Genomic DNA, 23,303 nt, shown 5'->3' on the forward strand with positions numbered 1-23,303 from the left:
ATAGTCGGCTGAATATGAGCCAGCAGTGTGCTCAGGTGGCCAAGAAGGCCAACAGCATCCTGGCTTGTATCAGAAGCAGCGTGGCCAGCAGGTCTAGGGAAGTGATTGTGCCCCTGTACTCGGCTCTGGTGAGGCCGCGCCTCGAGTACTGTGTTCAGTTTTGGGCCCCTCGCTACAGGAAGGACATGGAGGTGCTCGAGTGTGTCCAGAGAAGGGCGACCAAGCTGGTGAGGGGTCTGGAGAACAAGGCTTACGAGGAGCGGCTGAGGGAGCTGGGATTGTTCAGCCTGGAGAAGAGGAGGCTCAGGGGCGACCTCATCGCTCTCTATAGGTACCTCAAAGGAGGCTGTAGCGAGGTGGGGGTTGGTCTGTTCTCCCAGGTGCCTGGTGACAGGACGAGGGGGAATGGGCGAAAGTTGCGCCAGGGGAGGTTTAGGTTGGATGTTAGGAAGTACTTCTTTACCGAAAGGGTTGTTAGGCGTTGCAATGGGCTGCCCGGGGAAGTGGTTGAGTCGCCATCCCTGGAGGTCTTTAAGAGATGTTTAGATGTTGAGCTTAGTGATATGGTTTAGTGGAGGACTTGTTAGTGTTAGGTCAGAGGTTGGACTGGGTGATCTTGGAGGTCTCTTCCAACCTAGGTGGTTCTGTGATACTCCTGTGATATGTAATTTGGCTTGAAAATATGGAGAAGTGGGTATCCTCTCCACCTTAAAAACATTACTTTAAAATAAATGAAATGTGTGGGCATGTTTAACCCTTGCTTCACAGTATGCTGTCATTGTGATGGTGAACTGTAACAGGATGCTTGTGTTAGAGCAAATCATGCAGAGCACGCTGTTTTTTTGCTTCCTTTTTTGTGAAAGAAATAATCATCATCGTGTTTTAGGAGTCTCCTGGATCTGTTTGTTTCAGCTGTGTGATTTTTCCCAGTTAAGGTCTGGCAAGTTGAAGTCCCCCATAAGGACAAGGGCAGCTGATCTGGGGGTATCTCTTCGTTCCCTAAAGAATAATTCATTGGTGTTGTCATCCTGGCTGGGTAGTCTACTATAGACTCCAGTAATGACATCCCCTTTATTTGCTTGTCCCTTAATCCCTACCCAGAGGCTCTTAACCGTGTCTTCGCCAATTGCAAGCTCTGTACAGTCCAGTGCCTCTGTTACATAGGGTGCCGCCTGCCCATGCCTATCCCTTCTGAGGAGCCTGTAAAATGTCCATCGCAACACACCAGTCACAGGCCTCTTCCCACCAGGTTTTGCTTATGCCAATGGTGTTGTAGTTCTGGGGCTGGGCCACCATAGCATAAAGGTTTCTTGCTGTTGTTAGTACTGTTTGTGAATTACCTGCCATTTGCAGTTGTGTGTACCTTTATTAATGTTTGGATTTGAAGATGTTATTACTTTGCTCTTTTCCCAATTTGCCAAATTGCCATTCATGTCTTTATCAGCAGGCTTGGTGATCCTACATCTGCTAACGGAGCTAGGCTATTGCTTCTTACGTGACAGACTATGTAACAGGATTTTCTAGGGACAGTGGCTAATTACTGACAGCTTGCAGTTTGTCAGTAAGGCCAATTTAGCTGGATAGCATTTATGGTTTTGGGTTCTTGAACAAATGAAAATGATGCAGGGAATAATCAAAATGCTTATTGGGAAAATGTTCTTAGATATGATCATATTCTTCTGTGGGAGTGTGGCCGTGCGGGTCGACAAGCTCCGTGGTTGGTGATAACATCGGACTCTTAACGATGAGGCCATCAGGAATGTAAAGAGTTTAGAGGGAACAAAGAAGGGTGATTCAGGAGACGCCTTGCTGTCTCGGGTTGCCTGTTCTCCAGCCGTTAAGGCATGGAAGTTGCTGGGGGTTCACAGTTGCCGGGCAAAGTTGTTGACCAATGAATAGTTAGTGGAAAAGTACTGCTGTGGGGCGAATGGTATAAGAAGGGAGCCTGTCCTCAATAGGGAGTGGAAGCTATGCCCTCAATAAAGAAGTAGAAGTTATGGATCCTTAAAGAACCCTGGCCTCCGTGTGGTCCTTACGCCACATTCTTCCCTTTCAGAAATGTTTTTCTAATATCAGTGATAATAGTATTAACTTGCTTGTCAGTTCGATAATATTCAAAGAAATGCATGATCAGATGTTATTTTTTTGAGTAGTTTTTGAAAGGAGGTTTCCCTGATACACAAAGCAAACGGTAGTTGCATGATGTGAAATGATCAATGTATATGATTTGTTTAAAGCAAATAGAAATTGTGACCGGCCTGAATTTTCTGTTTAGAATTGTTGGCAAGAAAGAAGAAAATGAGTGGAAGGAATCAAGGATACTTTTCTGAACCATTACAGTAAACTTATATTGCCCATTCAAATTCGTATTTGGTGTTTTGGAAAGTACTAATTTGATTTCTGATTTGATACCTGTAACATAACCAACGTTACAGATCTGGGAAAGGCTTGTCCTCCAACTTTTTATCTGCTTTTGAATGTAAGAGCAGTTCTACTGGGTCACCCCAGCCTTGTATCCTGCCTTTGACAGCAGCTGATAACTGATGCACAGGAGAGAGTAGAACAACAGGATAAGCGTGTATCCCCAGCCTCCATCAGTTTGTGGCTCAGTTTGCGTTTTTTCCTACATTTTATTTCTTTTTTCTTAATATGTAAACTTCTCTGTGTGTGCTTGTGTGTTAGAACAAGTTCTTCTATGGTTTAAATGTATAGTAAAACATACAGATGTGAGAAACACTCCGTAGCCAATAACTTAGGCTCAGGCGAGGATCTCAGTGAAGTAGTAATTTATTCGCGATTGCAATGGCGGGCGCCCCACAAGCAGGAGAGCGCACCCACTAGTTCCAAAACACAGTTTATATACTTTTTGATGACAGGACCCTCCCCTGTTTCCCCATTGACTGGGTAATCCAGGTTCACAATCTATCTGATGCTTCACAGACAATGCCTGGCCTTCAGTTGCCGGCCTGTTAAATTTCAAGCTTCTTTTGACTTTTTTACTGTTTGAAGTGGTAATGTTTCATCACTTATCTGATTTGACTTGACACCGTGATCTTCACCTAATTGCTCTAAGGAGTCCGGCTGTCTGCATTTTACAAGGTTTTCTGTTAAGCTTTCTTATCACTGTAAGCATATCTCAATACCACATTCCTTCCTTCTATACAATGTAACACTGCAAAAACAACATTTCCATTCCCACAATTCCCCCCTTTTCTCTTTTTATAATTTGTTGATTTTTGCAAAATTTTGCTCTAAGGTGTAATTTGGTAGATGTCTTCCTCTTCTTCACTTTCTTTGCTTTCCATTTCCTCTAATATCATCATCTTATCTGAGTAGGGTGGTGGATCCATGGTCATTTGTTTCGAAAGTGCAGTTTCAATTAACCGTTGGACAAGTCCCCTTACACAGGGGATAATGCAACAACCAATGGCTGTCAAAACTCCTGCTACTACAATCAAGGATGTAAATATGGACACTACCATTCCTTTCCATTTACCAAACCAAGATTCCAACCATCCTGTGATGGAAGTGTCTGTTCCTGAGTTTTCTGCCAATTCATTGGCAAGGGTGGTAAGCCCTTGCAATGCTCTAGTTACTGTGCCATCCGGGGCAGTATTGTTAGGGATAAAAGTACAACAATGGTTGCCCAGCATCACGCACACACCACCTTTCTCCGCAAGAATCATATCTAATGCTATTCTGTTTTCCCAAGCCATTTTGCTGGTGACATCTAGTTGTTCAGCGATTCCTCTTATCGCATCTCTTGTATAGTTTATGAATCTCTGCTGATTATAATAGATATAATTAATCCAATCCACATTTTTATTAATTGTTACCCACCAGAACAGTGACTCAAACCCTGCAGCAATTTGATTCCTGGCTTTATGTTCATCAGGAACTCCTCTAGGCACCCCTATAGAATCTATGTATACTCTATCATCAAATGATATTCCTAAGCCTCTTTTACTTCTTCTGGGTATTTGTGATGTTTCGCTTTCAAATGCCAGGGTGAAGGGTATAGCTAATTGAACAAGTGCACAAGTGCCTCCCCAGTTAGATGGTAGGGTGGACCGTAAGATCTTCCCTCCACAGTACCACCAGAGATCTGCCCTAGGGATCTCAAGTCTTGAATAGTTTCCCATCAAGTCCTCGGTAGCATTCAAGGTCCTCGTGCACAAGGCAAATTCTCCCAGATGCCAGGTAGCACTCACACCCTGCCGTGAGAGGCAAGCTGTATGGTTACCTATAGCTGTGGAGAATGCAGGGGGAACCCTGATATTGCTATCATGCGAGGAAGGGAATAGCAAAGAGAGAGACTTACAGGCCTCATTTCCCCAGGCAGTCTTTTCTTGGTACAATGCAATCATACATCGCATCCCCTGGGAATCCTCGGTCCACCCCAATCTGGGCAATCGGTCATCCCGAGGCACAAGCATGGCAATTGCTATGGTTGAGGCTCTGGACAGTATATTTGACCCATTCTATCCAGGCATTCACATCCCCGTACCCTGTTTCAATCTCAAATGTTTGAACTGCCGCATTTCAAAGAGGGCCTCCTGTTTTCTCTCCTGTTTTCTCCTTGAGTTTCTCCCTTTCTCTGATGGCAATAGAGGATCGTTTCCATACAGCTATTCTCAATCTGGCTGTTGGGTCTCTCCCAGTTATTTGTTCTCTCTGCTCAGCTGTCGTTGGGCATTTAAATCTCCACAAGCTAACACCTCACAAGCATCAAACATGGCAGATTGCGGTACATAACCCTCTGTCACATTCACCCATATTTTTATGGGGTATCCCATCTTACTATTATCTGGTCATGCCTTTTCCAAGTTGCCAATTGACCAAGGCTTTCTCTGAGGCCTATAATCACTAAAAACAAGATTAATAATTGATTTTTCCCTGTCATTATTTTTAAACCTTAGGTTTCCAAATAATTATCAATACAAAGAATAAGATATACACTACTACCATAACAAACCCCCCTTGGGAACACTTCAATTCACTATAGGCCAGTCCTTTCTCTCAATCACAAGTCACACTCATTAGTTACCTGTGAAAATAAAAGGTTAGTTTACAATCGCAAGCTCTTATCCCGCTCAGAGTCCACTATGAGATTTTTCTCTTCGATTTCAGCTTCCAACAAGTCTTCTGTAGGAACAGCTTCCCAGGTACTAGGGTCGACGGATGCCTTCACTCGAGTATAGTGAGTCCAACCTTTTTCCGCAGTTCCTATGGCTGTTCCAGTGGTTAGTAGTACTTGGAAGTGTCCTTCCCATTCAGGCCGGAGTTGATCCTTTCCAGGTCTGAATCAGGACCCAATTTCCCACGGGTCCTGAGAAATGACAAAGAAGAGGACAACCCCAGAACACAGTTCTCGTGTTCGAAACTCTCGTTTCGAATTGTGGTATCTCATCCCTTCTGCCCAGATAGGGTAATCCGAACAGCATCTCATACGGTGAAATTCCTATATCGTTTCTTGGTGCTGTTTGAACCTGGAGGAGTGCTAAAAGTAAACATTTTACCCAAGGAAGTTGGGTTTTTAACACTAATTTAGTTAATTGCTTCTTTAATGTCTGGTTCATTCGCTTTGCCTTCCCAGAAGAGGAGGGGTGCCAGGGGGTGTGAAAAGCCCACTCAATCTCTAAGGCCTGCATTAACCCTTGCAGTACTTGTGAAGTGAAATTATTTCCTTGATCTGAATCAATGTTTTCAGCTATCCCATATCTAGGGACTATTTGCTCCAGTGATTCCTTAGCCACCGTGTTCGCAGTGGCAGATACCGAGGGGAAAGCTTACACCCATCCAGTCACGTGGTCAATTAGGACAAACAAGTACTTAAGTCTCCCTCCTTTACGTAACTCAGTAAAGTCTACCTGTATACTTTGGAAAGGTCAAATCCCTGGCTCCCGTCCCCCTCTAGGTTAGTTACAAATGACCTTTTTATTTGCCTTTTGACATATGGTACATCCTCTGCATATTTGCTTCACTAAAGTGTATATTCCTACACAGACATACTTTCTTAGCACAACATCACACATTGCTTGCATCTCCAAATGACTCTCTTAATGTAAAACGATTAATATTTGCCTCATTGGTGCTTTATTCAGCATTTCTCTCCCATCAGGGAATATCCATTTTCCCTCAGGCTTCGTGGCTCCTGATTCCTTAAAGAAATCTCTCTTAAAAACTTTTTAGTTCTTTCTTAGTTTTCAACAATTCCCTGAATCCTCTCTGGATTTATTCTCAGTTTTCCCTCAGACATTAGATGCCTTAAATACCTGACTTCTCTTTCTACGTATTGTAATTTATTTTTCAATACTCCCAAGCCCTGCTTTCCCAGAAAGTTGAATAGCTTGTTAGTAGCTTCCTTCACAACTGTTTTCTCCTGTCCTGACAATAAACGATCATACACATTTTGTAACAGAAATTCCTCCTCGGGAGGTTGGAATTGCTCCAAAATCTGTTCCAGAACTTTGCCCAAATTAGTCGGTGGCCCTGTAAACCCCTGAGGTAAAACTGTCCATCTGTATTGTTGCTTCCGCCCCCATTTCAGAGTCTTTCCAGCCAGAGGTGAATATATCTTTGCTCTCAGGGCCTGAGAGCACTCCATTAATACCACTGTTATTCCGGTCTACCAATTTACTATTTGAATGCCCAATTTCATCATCAAATCCCTTCCCAACAAGTTAGTCCCTGCCTTGGGTACATACAACAATTGCCCAGAGATCATTTTATCCCCTAGTCTCAGCTTGGTACCCCCCAAAGGTGGCACTGTTATCCCAGCCCCTTCTACCCCCATCACTCATTAGGGTTTCATTAGTTAATTTAATCCCTGATACTTTACAGGCCAGTAATGACCTAGCTGCCCCTGTGTATTGTGTTTGATGGCAAGGTTCGGGGGGGGCTGCAGTGGCAGCCCCCACGAGGAGAATCCAAAAACCTCCCCGTGGCAGATAAGGGACAATTTCGTCCGGCCCCAGAGGGGCCCACCGCTGCCCAGAGCCAAGCCATGAGCAACACAGTCCGTGCCTCTGTGAGAGCACATCCACGAAAACGAACAAACAAACAAAAAACCTGCTGCTCAACAGCAGCTGGGAGAGCGAGGAGTGAGAAACCTCCCCGGAGACACCAAAGTCAGCACAGAAGGAGGGGGTGGAGGCGCTCCAGGCGCCGGAGCCGAAGCCCCCTGTGGCCTGTGGAGAGGCCCCTGGTGGAGCAGGCTGCCCCCCCTGCCCCCCCCCTTCTCGATACTTGGGAACCTGACCAAACACCACAGCAAATATACCAAAACTTCTAGACTGTTACTTAGATAATGCCTACATCCTCTTTCCCTGCTCATTCAACTTTCCCAACTCATTCAAAAAAACAGCTCTGTCAAACATTACATACCACACCTTTAACACCTTCAATAACTCTTTTTAACACTTCTTCCTACCTTTTCCAGCCTGTACTTTCTCCAAAGTCTCAGTCATTAGCCAACTTAATTCCATACCTTTCTCCCTCATCCCATTTTCCTTCTCTCCTCCTTCTTCCACTCCGGATATTCCTACCTGAAGTGGCCAGCCTGCCCACACTTAAAACATCCCATCAAAGCCTGTCCCTGCTAGGATTCAGGCCACAACACGGGTAGCTTTCCTTGCCTGCCATTCCTTCATCTCTCTTCCTCTCCTTTCCATCCTGGCCCTGACTCCCCCTGAAGATTTTCTTCCTCTTTCTCCAACCCTCTGCCTCACTACCTGCTACACTGTCAATACCATTAGTTTCACTCTCTGCTTTTCCTTCTCATCTCCCCTCCTGACATACACGTTCAGGGCCTCCCACAGGAGGGCCCCCCAGTGACTGGTCACTACATCCCCCCCCACCTTCTGGAGCATTTTCTGTGCATCTTGCCAGGCTTCAATCACAAAATGAACTTTCAAGAGCCCTTGGGATACCGGGTCCTCAGGATTCATCCCCAAGTACTTTCTCATTCTGACCCCAAGTCTCTCATATGATTTCTGTGTTGCACACTATTATTCTTCCAGCCAGGATCGGCAAGTGGTTATTTCTGCCCTGCCGGTATTACCCCTGGTCCTGGAGGATGAGCTCTTTCCCATTTTTGTATTGCAGCTCTCCTCCTGATCATTCCCATTTCTTTCCCTGTAAACAACATATTTATATACATAATTCCCCCTCCCCAAGGGTATAAGTTAGGTCCTAGGAAACTCCTAACCTCTCTGCTGGTAAGGAGGGGGGGAAGTTCACTTAAGAGGATACACAGTTAGTGTTAGTGCTGTTAGTATCAGGGAAGGCAAAATTCTCAGTACCTCTTCTACCTTGTTCTAATTCTTTTACCAGTTTGGGGTACCTCCTGTTCCCAGAGCTAATGTTATCTATAGTTCCTGTCTCTTCTTTCGGAGGAACTGCTACAGCAGCCGCTGCTGCTGCAGCAACTTGGGGGTTATAAGGAGGAGGTAAGTTATCCAGAAGGTCCCATTTATCACTTGTCTCTTCCTTTTTCTTTCCCTCTTTATTCTGATTTTGCTCAAAACCAAATTTATTCCTTGTATCCAACAAGCCGCATACTCAGATTCTTCTTCCGAAAATGGAAATTTGTTATTAACATAAAAATTTAAGGCCTGACATACCCAATCTTTGTCAGACCCGTATTTTGGCCAAAATACTGCAGCTCCTTTAATTGGTTCTTTCGTCCAGACTGATACACAATATTTAACCATTTTCTTCCTATCTTTTTCCTTAGTTTTGGGGTTATTCTTCCAATTTCTCAACATCCTTCCTAAAGGACAGTCGGGAGGCACTCCCCCAGGGATATCTCCCTGTCCCCTGGAACTCATATTTCCCATTTTTCCTATCCTGGAAAATGGGGGTGTACTGCCAAGCACTTCCCCGTGCAAGGGCTACCGCACAGCTATGAGTTTACCAGATTCCCTGGTGTACTTCCGAGCACTACCCCGTGCAAGGATTACCGCACACCAAATTTCCCTGGTGTACTGCCAAGCACTACCCTGTGCAAGGCTTACCACACACCAAATTTCCCTGGTGTACTCCGAGCACTACCCCGTGCAAGGCTTACCGCACACCAAATTTCCCTGGTGTACTGCCAAGCACTACCCCGTGCAAGGCTTACCGCACACCAAATTTCCCTGGTGTACTGCCAAGCACTACCCCGTGCAAGGCTTACCACACACCAAATTTCCCTGGTGTACTCCGAGCACTACCCCGTGCAAGGATTACCGCACACCAAATTTCCCTGGTGTACTGCCAAGCACTACCCTGTGCAAGGCTTACCGCACACCAAAATTCCCTGGTGTACTCCGAGCACTACCCCGTGCAAGGATTACCGCACACCAAATTTCCCGAGACTCTTCCTTTCTCTCTCTCATCTCACGCTTCGTCCGTCTCCGGCCGCGCCCCTCGCGGAGCTAGGGAACCGCGGATCAGGACTCCACACTCGCTTCGTACAAAAGTACGTCTCAATCACACGTCACACATCACACAGAGTCTCACCCGACCCCCAAGGCAATACTTAATATTTCTTACCTTGGTCTGTGCACAGAGTTACCGGATCAATTCTTAAACCCGGAGTGCCTACCTTCTTCCCTTCCCCACTACTTCACGGATCCTGCCTCTTTAATCAGTCTCGGGCCCTCTGTCAGCTCTCCGCAGAACCGCCACCGCCGATGCACAGGACCCTGAAATCAGCGGGGCATGCCTTCCTGCTGCTGCGGCGGTGGGGCTCCCCGGTAGGTGACTGGATCCCGGACGAGCCCCCAAATTGTGAGAAACACTCCGTAGTCAGTAACTTAGGCTCAGGCGAGGATCTCAGTGAAGTAGTAATTTATTCGCGATTGCAATGGCGGGCGCCCCACAAGCAGGAGAGCGCACCCACTAGTTCCAAAACACAGTTTATATACTTTTTGATGACAGGACCCTCCCCTGTTTCCCCATTGACTGGGTAATCCGGGTTCACAACCTATCTGATGCTTCACAGACAATGCCTGGCCTTCAGTTGCCGGCCTGTTAAATTTCAAGCTTCTTTTGACTTTTTTACTGTTTGAAGTGGTAATGTTTCTTCACTTATCTGATTTGACTTGACACCGTGATCTTCACCTAATTGCTCTAAGGAGTCCGGCTGTCTGCATTTTACAAGGTTTTCTGTTAAGCTTTCTTATCACTGTAAGCATATCTCAATACCACATTCCTTCCTTCTATACAATGTAACACTGCAAAAACAACATTTCCATTCCCACACAGATACTTTATTCTACAATAAAGTGGTAATGACAGGAATTTTATCAGGAGACTAATTTCAGCTTGGTTTTAATCATTAAATTGTGCAGTAGTTACTGTTGTATCTAATACTTTTCCCCCATGAAAAATATATATTTATTGTAGAAAGATGGAATTAGGTAAGGCCGTATATACCAACGATGATTGCTAAGGTTCTTGTCATTAATATTGCGTCTTCCTGATACATGAGGACTAAAGCAAATGTTCATTCTCACCACAGACAAGATACTTAAATATTTTTTTAAACCTTGAAATCTTGATAACTTATGTAGTCCTAACTTGAAAATTATTTTCAGGAGTGGTATTTGAGGAAACTTATGCAGGGCAGTAGCTTGTATGCTACTAATGTTGTGGTTTAACCTGGCCAGCAGCTCAGCACCACACAGCCGTTCGCTCACCCTCCCCCCTCCCTCTCTGGGATGGGGGAGAGAAACAGGAAAGTGAAGCCTGTGGGTAGAGATAAAGACAGTTTATTAGGGCAGGAAAGAAAGGAAAATAATAATAATAATGATACTACTACTACTAATGTGTACAAACAAGTGATGCACAATGCAATTGCTCACCACCCGCTGACCGATGCCCAGCCTATCCCCGAGCAGCCGGCCCCCCCACCCCGGCCAGCCACCCCTATATATTGTTCAGCATGACGTCAGATGGTATGGAATACCCCTTTGGCCAGTTTGGGTCAGCTGTCCTGGGTCTGTCCCCTCCCAGCTCCTGCTGCACCCCCAGCCTGCTCGCTGGCAGGACAGAGCGAGAAGCTGAAAAGTCCTTGGCTTGGTGTAAGCACTGCTCTGCAGCAATTAAACATCAGGGTGTTATCAACATTCTTCTCATCCTAAATCCCAAACACAGCACCCTACCAGCTACTAGGAGGAAAATTAACTCTATCCTAGCTGAAACCATGACAAGCATCTAAAGCATCCCCTTTCAGAAGGGATAGGCTAGGAAGGAGAGGCGGTGGGGTAGCCCTGTATGTTAGTATTTTAATTGTCTCGAGCTTAATAATGGTGACAACAAGGTTGAGTGATTATGGGTAAGAATCAGGGGGAAGGCCAGTGAGGCAAATGTCCTGGTTGGCGTCTGTTATAGACCACCCAACCAGGATGAAGAGGCAGATGAAATGTTCTATAAGCAGCTGGGAGAAGTCTCACAACCGCTAGCCCTTGTTCTCGTGGGGGACTTCACCTTACCAGATGTCTGCTGGAAATACAGTGCAGCAGAGAAGAAACAGTCTAGGAGGCTTCTGGGGTGTGTGGAAGATAACTTCCTGACACAGCTGGTGAGTGAGCCAACTAGGGAAGGTGCTCTGCTGGACCTTTTGCTTGTGAACGGAGAAGGACCTGTGGGCAATGTGAAGGTTGGAGGCCATCTTGGGCATAGCAATTGTGAATTAATAGAGTTTTTGATTCTTGGAAAAGTAAGGGGGGGGGGGTTAGTAGAACTGCTACCCTGGACTTCTGGAGGGGCAGCCTTTGGCCTGTTAAAGGAGACTGGTTGGCAGAGTCCCTTGGGAGGCAGTCCTGAAGGGCAAAGGAGTCCAGGAAGGCTGGACTCCTTCCAAGAAGGAAATCCTAAAGGCACAGGAGCAGGCAGTCCCCATGTGCCAAAAGACAAGCTGGCAGGGAAGAAGACCAGCCTGGCTGAACAGGGAGCTTTGGCTAGAGCTCAGGAAGAAAAAGAGTTTATGAACTTTGGAAGAAGGGGCTGGCCACTCAGGAGGACTACAAAGGTGTCGTGAGGCTATGCAGGGAGAAAATTAGAAGGGCCAAAGCCCAACTGGAGCTCAACCTGGCTACTGCTGTTAAAGACAATAAAAAATGTTTTTATAAATACATGAACAACAAAAGGAGGACTAAGGAGAATCTCCATCCTGTATTGGATGTGGGGAGGAAACAGTGACAAGAGATGAGGAAAAGGCTGAGGTGCTTAATGCCTTCTTTGCCTCAGTCTTTAGTAGTTGGACCAGTTGTTCTTCGGATACCCAGCCCCCTGAGCTGGTAGATAGGGACGGGGAGCAGAATGAAGCCCTCATAATCCAGGAGGAAATGATTGGTGACCTGCTGCACCACTTAGACGTATGCAGATCTATGGGGCCAGATGGGATCCACCCGAGGGTACTGAGGGAGTTGGTGGAAGCGCTCACCAAGTTGATTTCCATTATTTATCAGCAATCCTGGCTTTCAGGGGAGGTCCCAGTTGACTGGCGGCTAGCAAATGTGATGCCCATGTACAAGAAAGGCCGGAAGGAGGATCCAGGGAGCTACAGGCCTGTCGGTCTGACTTTGGTGCTGGGGAAGCTCATGGAGCAGATCATCTTGAGTGCCATCACGCGGCACTTAGAGGACAGCCAGGCGATCAGGCCCAGTCAGCGTGGGTTTATGAAAGGCAGGTCCTGCTTGACGAACCTGATCTCCTTCTACGACAAGGTGACGGGTTCAGTGGATGAGGGAGAGGCTGTGGATGCGGTCTACCTAGACTTCGGTAAGGCTTTTGACACCGTTTCCCACAGCATTCTCCTGGAGAAGCTGGCTGCTCAAGGCTTGTATGGGTGTATGCTTTGCTGGGTTAAAAACTGTATGCGTGGCTGGGCCCAAAGAGTTGTGGTGAATGGAGTTAAATCCAGTTGGAGGCCGGTCACTAGTGGTGTCCCCCAGGGCTCAGTATTGGGGCCAGTTCTCTTCAATATCTTTATCAGCGATCTGGATGAGGGGCTCGAATGCACCCTCAGATCATGAGATCATCTGGTCCAACCCCCCTGCCAAGCAGGGTCACCTAGCAAAGGTTGCACAGGATTGCATCTGGGTGGGTTTTGAATATCTCCAAAGAAGGGGACTCCACAGCCTCTCTGGGTAACCTGTTCCAGTGCTCTGTGTGGTGGTTTTACCTTGCTAGGCAGCTGAACTCCACCACAACCGCTCTCTCGCTCCCCCGTCTCAGAAGAGGAGGGGAAGAAGAAAAGGAAAGAAGCAACTCACGGGTTGGGATAAAGATAGTAAATCAAAGGAAAAAAAATAATTATTAAGGGAAAATTATTATAAATTAAATAATTTAACTTAAAGGAAAAGTGGAAAAGGGAAAACCAATGATTTAATTAAAGGAAAAAAATTATTAAGGAAAGATTATTATTAATTAAACAATTTAACTAAACAATTTAACTAAAGGGGAAAAAAGGAAAGGGGAAAAGGGAGGGGGAAAGGGAAAACTAAACAAAAGAAGTAAAGGCTATGTGGAAGTGCAGAGGAGAGAAATTACTCTCTATTTCCCACAAATGAGCGATGCTTGACCACGTCCTTGAAGCAGGGCCTCAACGCACGTAGCCGGTGTTCGGGAGGAGGACAGACGTTTTCCCAACGAGAGCCCACCCCTCCCCTCTTCCTCCTTTTTCCACCTTTTATTGCTGAGTGTGACATCATATGGTATGGAATATCCCTTTGGTTGGTTTAGGTCAGCTGCCCTGGTGATGTTCCTTCCTCACCTCTTGCCCACTCCCAGCCTGCTGGCTGGGGGAGGGGGGGGGGGGGAGGGTAGAGGGAGTCCTGATGCTGTGCCAGCACTGCTCAGCAGCAGACACAACACTGGTGTGATACCACTGCTGTTTTAGCTACAAGTGCAGAGCACAGCACTGTATGGGCTGCTGCAGGGAAAGTTAACTCCATCCCAGACAGACCCAGCACAACCTCCACCCCTTATTCCATAACATTTGTGTCACACTCAGGTCCCAGATACTTTAGCGTATAAGTATTATCATCGCCACTGTTCCTTATCCTTTAACAGATTGATAGGTCTGTACTTCTTTTCATTCTATAGGCCTTTCTCAAAAAACGTTCATAAGAACTGGTGATGATTTAGTCTTCATCTGCCAAAGTGGTCACTCAGGGCAGGCGGAGTTGGATGTCTGGACGCCAGCACCAGTTTAGCTCGAGTCGTTGCTGCACTTGCCTGGTTCCTTGCGAAGTTCACCTGTCATTGGTTCTGCAGTGTCTTCCTACAACACGCAGTTTAGATTGAAGATTAGTTTTCTCCCAAGGTTAAATGTCCTTGAGGCATGCAGCTGATATCCCCATTCTTTTGCATGACCCACCAGGTATACTCCGGTCTTTGGGCGAAGACAATCCCACGAGTGGATTTGTCTTTTCCTGAGGCAGGAACAACCCACACCGCCTTCCCCATCCACTTCCCTACATGCACTACAGGGACTTTAGCTCCTTTCACTGTGTGTAGGGGTTTTGTTTCAGCAGGACCAGGATGGTTGTCGGACCCTCTGTTGTTAACTAGCCAAGTGGCTTCTGGTAGATTTATGTCCCATTGTTTCCATGTCCCAGCACCCAATGCTCGTAAGTCTTTAACAGTCCATTATACCTCTCAACCTTCCCAGAGGCTTGTGGGTGATAAGGGATGTGATACACCCACTCAGTGCCATGCCTTTTGGCCCAGGAGGTGACAAGATTGTTTCGGAAAATGACTCCCATTGTTGGACTCAATTCTCTCTGGTGTGCCACAGCACTTGCCTTTCCAGGCCCAAGATAGTGTTTCGGGCTGTGGCCTGGTTTATGGGGTATGTTTCCAGCCACCCAGTAGTTGCTTCTACCATGGTGAGTATGTACCGTTTGCCTTGGCGGGTTTGTGGGAGTGGTCCGATATAGTCAATTTGACAGGCCTCACCATATCGAAACCCTAGCCACCTCCCCCTGTTCCAGGGAGATTTTACTCTCATGGCTTGCTTGATTACAGCACAGGTTTCACACTCATGGGTGACCTGTGTGATGGCCTCAGTGGTCAGGTCCACCCCTCGATCACGAGCCCATCTGTATGTGGCATCCCTCCCCAGATGTCCTGATGTTTCATGGGCCCATCGAGCTACAGACAGCTCACCCTTATGTCCCCAGTCCAGATCCACCTGAGCCACTTCACTTTTTGAAGCTCAGTCCACCTCTTCGTTGTTCTGATGTTCTTCAGTAGCGCAACTCTTGGGCATGTGGGCATCTACATGACGTACCTTTACAGCCAGGTTTTCTACCCGGGCAGCAATATCTTGCCACAGTGTAGCAGCCCAGATAGGTTTACCTCTGCGCTGCCAGTTGCTCTGTTTCCTTTGCTGTAACCACCCCCACAGGGCATTTGCCACCATCCATGAGTCAGTGTAGAGATACAGTACTGGCCATTTTTTCGTTCAGCAATTTCTAGGGCCAATTGTATGGCTTTCACTTCTGCATACTGACTCGACTCGCCTTCCCCTTCCATGGCCTCCACGACTCGTTGTGTGGGACTCCACACAGCAGCTTTCCATTTCCGATGGCCCCCTACCATGTGGCAGGATCCGTCAGTGAACAACACATACTGCTTTCTGTCTTCTGGCAACTCATTATATGGTGGTGCCTCTTCAGCACGGGTTACCTCTTCTGTTGGTACTCCGAAATCCCTGCCCTCCGGCCAGTCCATGATCTCTTCCAGGATTCCTGGGCGGTTGGGTTTTCCCATTCGAGCCCGCTGTGTAATTAACGCTACCCACTTACTCCATGTAGCGTCGGTTGCATGGTGTGTAGTGGGGATTTTCCCTTTGAACATCCAATGTAACACAGGTAGCTGTGGTGCCAAGAGGAGCTGTGCTTCTGTACCAACAACAACTGAAGTGGCTCAAACCTCCTCATATGCTGTTAGTATCTCCTTTTCAGTTGGGGTGTAATTGGCTTCTGATCCTCGATAGCCCCGACTCCAGAACCCCAGAGGTCGACCTCGAGTTTCTCCTGGGGTTTTCTGCCGGAGGCTCCAGGTGAGGCCATGCTCCCCAGCTGCAGTGTAAAGCATGTTTTGCACAGCTGGTCCGGTACGGACAGGCCCAAGGGCTACTGCACGAGCTATTTCTTGTTTGATTTGTTCAAAGGCCTGTTGTTGCTCGGGGCCCCACTCAAAATAGTTCCTCTTTCGAGTCACTTGATATAGAGGACTCACAAGCTGACTGTAGCCTGGAAGATGCATTCTTCAGAATCCCACAAGGCCTAGGAAAGCGTGTGTTTCTTTTTTGCTAGTTGGCGGAGACATAGCAGTTATTTTGTTGATCACATCCATTGGAATATGGCGACGTCCATCCTGCCATTTTACCCCCAAGAACTGGATTTCCTGTGCGGGTCCCTTGACCTTACTTTGTTTAATGGCAAAACCAGCTTTCAGGAGAATTTGGATTATTTTCTTCCCTTTCTCAAAAACGTCTTCTGCTGTGTTGCCGCACATGAGGATGCCATCCATTTGGTTTAACCCGGCTGGCAGCTAAACACCACACAGCCCTTCGCTCACCCTCCCCCCTCCCTCTCTGGGATGGGGGAGAGAAACGGGAAAGTGAAGCCGGTGAGTTGAGATAAAGACAGTTTATTAAGACAGGAATATAATAATAACAATAATAATAATAATAGTGATAATGATAATAGTATTAATAATAATAATGTGTGAGAAACAAGTGATGCACAATGCAATTGCTCACCACCCGCTGACCGATGCCCAGCTTATCCCCGAGCAGCCGGCCCCCTACCCCGGCCAGCCACCCCTATATATTGTTTAGCATGACGTCAGATGGTATGGAATACCCCTTTGGCCAGTTTGGGTCAGCTGTCCTGGGTCTGTCCCCTCCCAGCTCCTGCTGCACCCCCAGCCTGCTCGCTGGCAGGACAGAGCGAGAAGCTGAAAAGTCCTTGGCTTGGTGTAAACACTGCTCTGCAACAATTAAAACATCAGCATGTTATCAGCGCTCTTCTCATCCTAATCCAAAACATAGCACCCTACCAGCTACTAGGAGGAAATATTAACTCTGTCCTAACTGGAACCAGGACAGTTGATCACATCCATCGGAATATGGTGACGTCCATCCTGCCATTTTACCCCCAAGAACTGGATTTCCCTTGCGGGTCCCTTGACCTTACTTTGTTTAATGGCAAAACCAGGTTTCAGGAGAATTTGGATTACTTTCTTCCCTTTCTCAAAAACTTCCTCTGCTTTGTCGCCCCACACGATGATTTCATCCATGTACTGCAGGTGTTCAGGAGCTCCCCCCCGTTCCAGCGCAGACTGGATCAGTCCATGGCAAATGGTAGGGCTGTGTTTCCACCCCTGGGGCAGTCGATTCCAGGTGTATTGGATTCTCCTCCAAGTGAAAGCAAACTGTGGCCTGCACTGTGCTGCTAGAGGGATGGAGAAAAATGCATTAGTAATATAAATTATGGTGTACCACTTGGCTGCCTTTGACTCTAGTTCGTTTTGGAGGTCTAGCATGTCCGGCACTGCAGCACTCAGTGGTGGCGTGACTTCGTTCAGGCCCCGATAGTCCACCGTTAGCCTGCACTCGCCATTAGACTTTCGCACTGGCCATATGGGACTATTAAAAGGTGAGTGAGTCTTGCTGATCACTCCTTGGCTCTCCAGTTGACGAATTAGCTTATGGATGGGAATCAGGGAGTCTCGGTTGGTGCGATATTGCTGCCGGTGCACTGTTGCGGTAGCGATTGGTACCTGCTGTTCTTTAATCCTCAGCAATCCTACAACAGAAGGGTCTTCTGAAAGACCAGGCAGGGTAGACAGCTGCCTAATCTTCTCTGTGCTCAAAGCAGCTATGCCAAAAGCCCACCGGTACCCTTTTGGATCCTTGAAGTACCCTCTCTTGAGGTAGTCTATGCCAAGGATGCATGGAGCCTCGGGGCCAGTCACGATGAGGTGCTTTTGCCACTCATTCCCAGTTGGACTCGCTTCAGCTTCCAATACAGTTAGCTGTTGGGATCCCCCTGTCACTCCAGAGATACAGATGAGTTCTGTCCCTTGGTAGCCTGATGGCATTAGGGTACACTGTGCGGCGGTGTCCACTAGAGCTTTGTATTCTTGTGGTTCCAATGTGCCAGGCCATGGTGTGATACCACTGCTGTTTTAGCTACAAGTGCAGAGCACAGCACTGTATGGGCTGCTGCAGGGAAAGTTAACATCCCAGCCAGACCCAGTACAAGGATTACCTTGGGTGTGTAACTATGTGCACTTTTAAAATTAAAACTTAAAAGCATGTTTTTAGTCATTTTGGAAAGTTATGGTTGCTGCTTTGCTCTTCAGAGAATAGAGGTTGAACATTCTGGAGAGCTCTGACTGCTTACTTCTGATCTTTCTTGTAAGTGTGGATGTTACAGGTCCAAGAGTGTTGTGAGCCAGGGAAATTCCTACCCTTAACCCGCGACAGGCCAAGGAGTAGAAACTGGCCAAACTGTATTTTCAGAGAAACCAGATTATGAAGAAGTTTTTTTGTTATAGTATGATCTATTTGTAGCATTGCATGGGGTTGTTGTGGCCAAAGTGCATGACCAAGCACTTAGCCATGTTGAACCTCATCCAACTGGTTTTTGCCCATCGACCCAACCTGTCCAGGTCCCTCTGCAGGGCCTTCCTGCCCTCCGGCAGATCAACACTTCCCCCCCAACTTGGTGTCTACAAACTTATTGAGGGTGCACTCAATTCCCTCATCCAAATCATCAATAAAAATATTAAAGAGGATGTGCCTTTTCCCCAGCAGCCTTTCTCTCCTCCACCAGGTCGGTTACCTGGTCATAGAAGATGTGGTTGTTCAGGCAGGACTTGCCTTTCATGAACCCATGCTGGCTGGGCTTCATCCCCTGCTTGTCCCTCACATGTTGTGTGATTGCACTCAAGATGATTTCTTTAATCACCTTTCCTGGCACCAAGGTCAGGCTGACAGGCCTGTAGTTCCCCGGGTCCTCCTTACAACCCTTCTTATAGATGGGCATCACATTAGCAAGTCTCCAGTCATCTGGGACCTTTCCTAATGACCACGACCACTGACAGATGATGGAAAGTGGCCCAGCAATCACATTCACCAGCTCCCTCAGCACCCTTGTGTGGATTCCATCTGGCCCCATGGACTTGTGACAGTCCAGGTGGAGCAGCCAGTCTCTAACTGTTTCCACCTGAATCGGGGGGGGGGGGGGTGTGGGGGGTGTGTCTTCTGCTCCCTGTCCCAGACTTCCAGATCAGGAGGCTGAGTACCTTGAGGATAAGTGGTGTGACTAGTAAAGACAGATGTTATGAAGGCATTGAGAACCTCAGTCTTTTCCTTATCCTTAGTAGTCACATTCCCCCCTGAGTCCGGTAAATGATGGAGACTCTCCTTCTCTTACCGTTAATGCATTCGTAAAAACATTTTTGGTTATCCTTTACCACAGTGGCCAGGTTGAGCTCATGCCTTTCTGATTTACTCTGTGTATGCTGTCAACTTCCTTGTACTGTCCCCGAGTTGCCTGTCCTTATTTCCAAAGGACATAAAGTCTTTTTCTCCCGGACGCTCAGCAAAAGTTCCCTGTTCAGCCACGCCGGTCTTCTTCCACACCAGCTCGTCTTAAGGCACACAGGAACAGCCTGCTCCTGCGCCTTTAAGACTTCCTTCTTCAGGAGCATTCAGCCTTCCTGGACCCCTCTGCCCTTCAGGACTGACTCCCAAGGGCCCCTCCCTACCAGCATCCTGAACAGTTCCAAGTCTGCCCTCCGGAAGTCCAAGATAGCAGTTTTACGTAATTCCCTACTTGGTGCTGGATGTAATAATCAGTTCATTTTTATTTGGATGTGGTATTGCAGCCTTTCTACTTTGTCTGGCCATTGCCCGGAAGTAGATTGCTGTTTGTCCTGGTTCCAGTTAGGACAGAGTTAATTTTTCCTCCTAGTAGCTGGTAGGGTGCTATGTTTTGGATTAGGATGAGAAGAGCGCTGATAACATGCTGATGTTTTAATTGTTGCAGAGCAGTGTTTACACCAAGCCAAGGACTTTTCAGCTTCTCGCTCTGTCCTGCCAGCGAGCAGGCTGGGGGTGCAGCAGGAGCTGGGAGGGGACAGACCCAGGACAGCTGACCCAAACTGGCCAGAGGGGTATTCCATACCATCTGACGTCATGCTAAACAATATATAGGGGTGGCTAGCGGGGTGGGGGGCCGGCTGCTCGGGGATAGGCTGGGCATCGGTCAGCGGGTGGTGAGCAATTGCATTGTGCATCACTTGTTTGTACACATTATTATTATTAATACTATTAACATTATCACTATTATTATTATTATTGTTATTATTATATTCCTGTCTTAATAAACTGTCTTTATCTCAACTCACAGGCTTCACTTTCCCGTTTCTCTCCCCCATCCCAGAGAGGGAGGGGGGAGGGTGAGCGAACGGCTGTGTGGTGTTTAGCTGCCAGCCGGGTTAAACCACAACACTGTTACAGTGACTTTTTCATGGACTGACTAATTGTTCTCCAGAAAGATTCAGAAGATTTTGTCCTTGGAATAGTTGATTACCATTTCTGACCATCTTAGAATAAGAAATGAAAAAAAAATCCATTTGTATGGGTTGAAATTGTCTCACTCTCTGAAGCATTTACATTCTCAGATATCTACTGAAACTTTTTTTTTAACCTTGTGCAGTGAGTTTACGTGGCAAGGTTTTGTCAGCGGGGGGTCATATGGGTGGCTTCTGTGAGAAGAATCCAGAAGCTGCCCCATGTTAGAAAGGGCCCTGCTGCTGGCCAGAGCCAAGCCAATAAGCAATATTGTTTGCGCCTCTGTGAGAGCATATTTAAGAAAGGGGAAAAAAAAAAAAAAAACACAAAAAAACCAGCTGGGGAACAGCAGCTGGGAGAGAGAGAAGTGAGAAACAGCCTTGCAGGCGCCAAGGTCAGTGTAGAACGAGGGGGAGAGGTGCTCCAGGCTCAGAGCTGAAGTTCCCCTGCAGCCTGTGGTGAGGCCCATGGTGAAGCAGGCTGTCCCCCTGCAGCCCATGGAGTACCATGGTGGAGCAGGGTTCCATGCTGCAGCCCGTGGAGGAGACCACGGTGGAGCAGGTGGACCTGCACCGACGGAGGCTGCAGCCTGTGGAGGACCCCCGCTGGAGCAGATTCCGGGCCCGACCTGTAGCCCGTGGAGAGGAGACCGCGCAGGAGCAGGGGATCTGGGGGAAGCTGCTGCCCGTGGGGGCCCCAGGTTGGATCAGTGTGCTCCTGATGGATATACCCCGTAGTACGGACCCATATTTGGAGTAGTTCTTGAAGAGCTGCTGCCTGTGAGAAGCCCACGCAGGATCAGTTCAGGAAGGACTGCATCCCGTGGGAGGGACCCCACATTGGAGCAGGGAAAGAGAGTGACCGAGAAGGAGCGGCGGAGATGAAGTGCTGTAGACTGACCGTAACCCCCATTCCCCCATTCCCCTGCACCGCTCGGGGGAGGAGGTGGAAGTGGGCAGATGGGGGAAGGTGTTTTTGGTTTCTTTCCTTTGTTTCTCATTTCTCTAGCCTGTTAGTAATAGGCAATAAATCTTACTATCTCTCTACTCTGAGTCTGTTTTGCCCGTCACGATAATTGTTGAGCGATCTCCCTGTCCTTATCTCAACCCTTAAGCCCTTTGCATCGTATTTTCTTCCCCTTTCCCTTGAGGAGGGGGAGTGAGAGAGCGGTTGTGGTGGAGCTCGGCTGCCCACCTGAGTAAAACCACCACACCTTGCCAGTGTATTTAGGAATTCCATTATCATGACAGGAGAGCTCATCTTGATGAAAGCAAAACACTTTCAAAATCTGTAAAGAGAAATACATTTTGATTGTATACTGAAATTAAATGTGTAGAAATTTATGCTATGTAAGGCTGCTTAAATTACGTGTTTTCCTTTGATTTTTATATGTCATGTGAACATACTTGTACCGTAATATCTTTAGAGAGTTTTGCATATAATTAGTTAATATGCAAATTTGTCTCAATTAGGTGTTAAGACATGTTTTGAAGATCTATGCCTATGGATTAACAGCGTAGCAGTGGAAGTAATAATGTCTACCTCTTAATCTTCTAGAAAATTTTAACTAAATTAGATTACTTTTTTAGGACTAATATTGTGGTCAGCTGTTTTGTAAATTAGCAAGTCATATACCATTTAGTCATATATCATTTCAGGGGTGTACAAACTATTTTTTTTTTTAAGGGGGGAAAAAGATCTGTGTCTTTCTTCAGATTAATATATTGTCTAGATCTGTTAGCAAGGTGAGGGTTTGCCTTCTAGGCTGCACAGGTGAGTATCTCAAAAACAGAAAATTAATGCAGAATATTTCTCTTTAAAAATCAGACTTTTATTTTAAATGAGTATCTAGTAGTTTCATGTCCGATGGTGAAGTCTATCTGCTGCTATATAGTTGTTTACCTCCTTTGTTTCCTTCATTGTAGTCTGCGGTTAGCTTTACTAAATGAAGCAAAAGAGGTGCGAGCAGCAGGATTGCGAGCCCTCCGCTATCTCCTTCGAGACTCTAGTATTCTCCAGAAGGTGCTGAAATTGAAAGTGGATTACTTGATAGCAAGGTAATTTTCCCTTATTGTTTTAAATTGTAAAATTATAAATCACTTATTTTTCATGGTTGAGACAGGTGTGAAAAGATGGTTTCATATCTTCTTATATTCTTGATATGCAGCTTTATAACAGCCTGTTTTATTCAGTATGCATAATATCCTTCTTTAAATTGTTGGATACATAATACATCACACCATCTAATCCAAATAAAGTGATATCCTAATACATGATCTACTATGAATAATCTAAAAAAATAGACACATAAAAGATGTTTCTGAATCATAAATGTCATTAATTATAAATTACTTTATGGTATTATTAGAAGGTCAGGACTTTAGTAATTTTCATGTCTTAAATTGTTTTGTGGTTTTTTTTTCGATTCTTTGTATCATCACCATAGTGCTTTAGAGCCTCTAGTACAATGTCAGGATGAAAAAGTTGTTCATGCCCAAGAATTTATAATCTAACCCATACCACAACAGAAAGATACCAAAGGGCAAACTAACAATGAGATAATAAGGTCAGTATGGTGACTAGATCTAATTATCATCATTTCTAGTGCTTCCTTTGTTAAAATCATTTTGCATTTAATATACTGATATATGTGTGTGTGTTTAGTTTTTTTTTTATATATGTACACACACACAGTTTTAGTGTGCTGTTAAAT

General features: G+C 46.4%; 2 protein-coding genes across 12 annotated transcripts in view; one reads left to right on the forward strand and one right to left on the reverse strand.

Annotated features, from left to right (window-relative positions):
* Nucleotides 1-23,303, reverse strand: part of LOC308184797 (uncharacterized protein) — a 383,809-nt gene that overhangs the window by 226,522 nt on the left and 133,984 nt on the right. The window lies entirely within an intron of this gene.
* The window catches only part of LOC308184712 (rapamycin-insensitive companion of mTOR-like), a 221,699-nt gene that overhangs the window by 105,429 nt on the left and 92,967 nt on the right, over nt 1-23,303 (forward strand). For all 11 annotated transcript variants that reach the window (XM_080572055.1, XM_080572052.1, XM_080572057.1 and 8 more), the window contains one exon: nt 22,516-22,647. In XM_080572055.1, the coding sequence (XP_080428181.1) occupies nt 22,516-22,647 (132 nt within the window). The remainder of the gene's footprint in view (nt 1-22,515; nt 22,648-23,303) is intronic.

The sequence above is a fragment of the Anser brachyrhynchus genome, assembly GCF_964034855.1.
Source record: "Anser brachyrhynchus genome assembly, chromosome: W".
NCBI classification, from domain to species: domain Eukaryota; kingdom Metazoa; phylum Chordata; class Aves; order Anseriformes; family Anatidae; genus Anser; species Anser brachyrhynchus.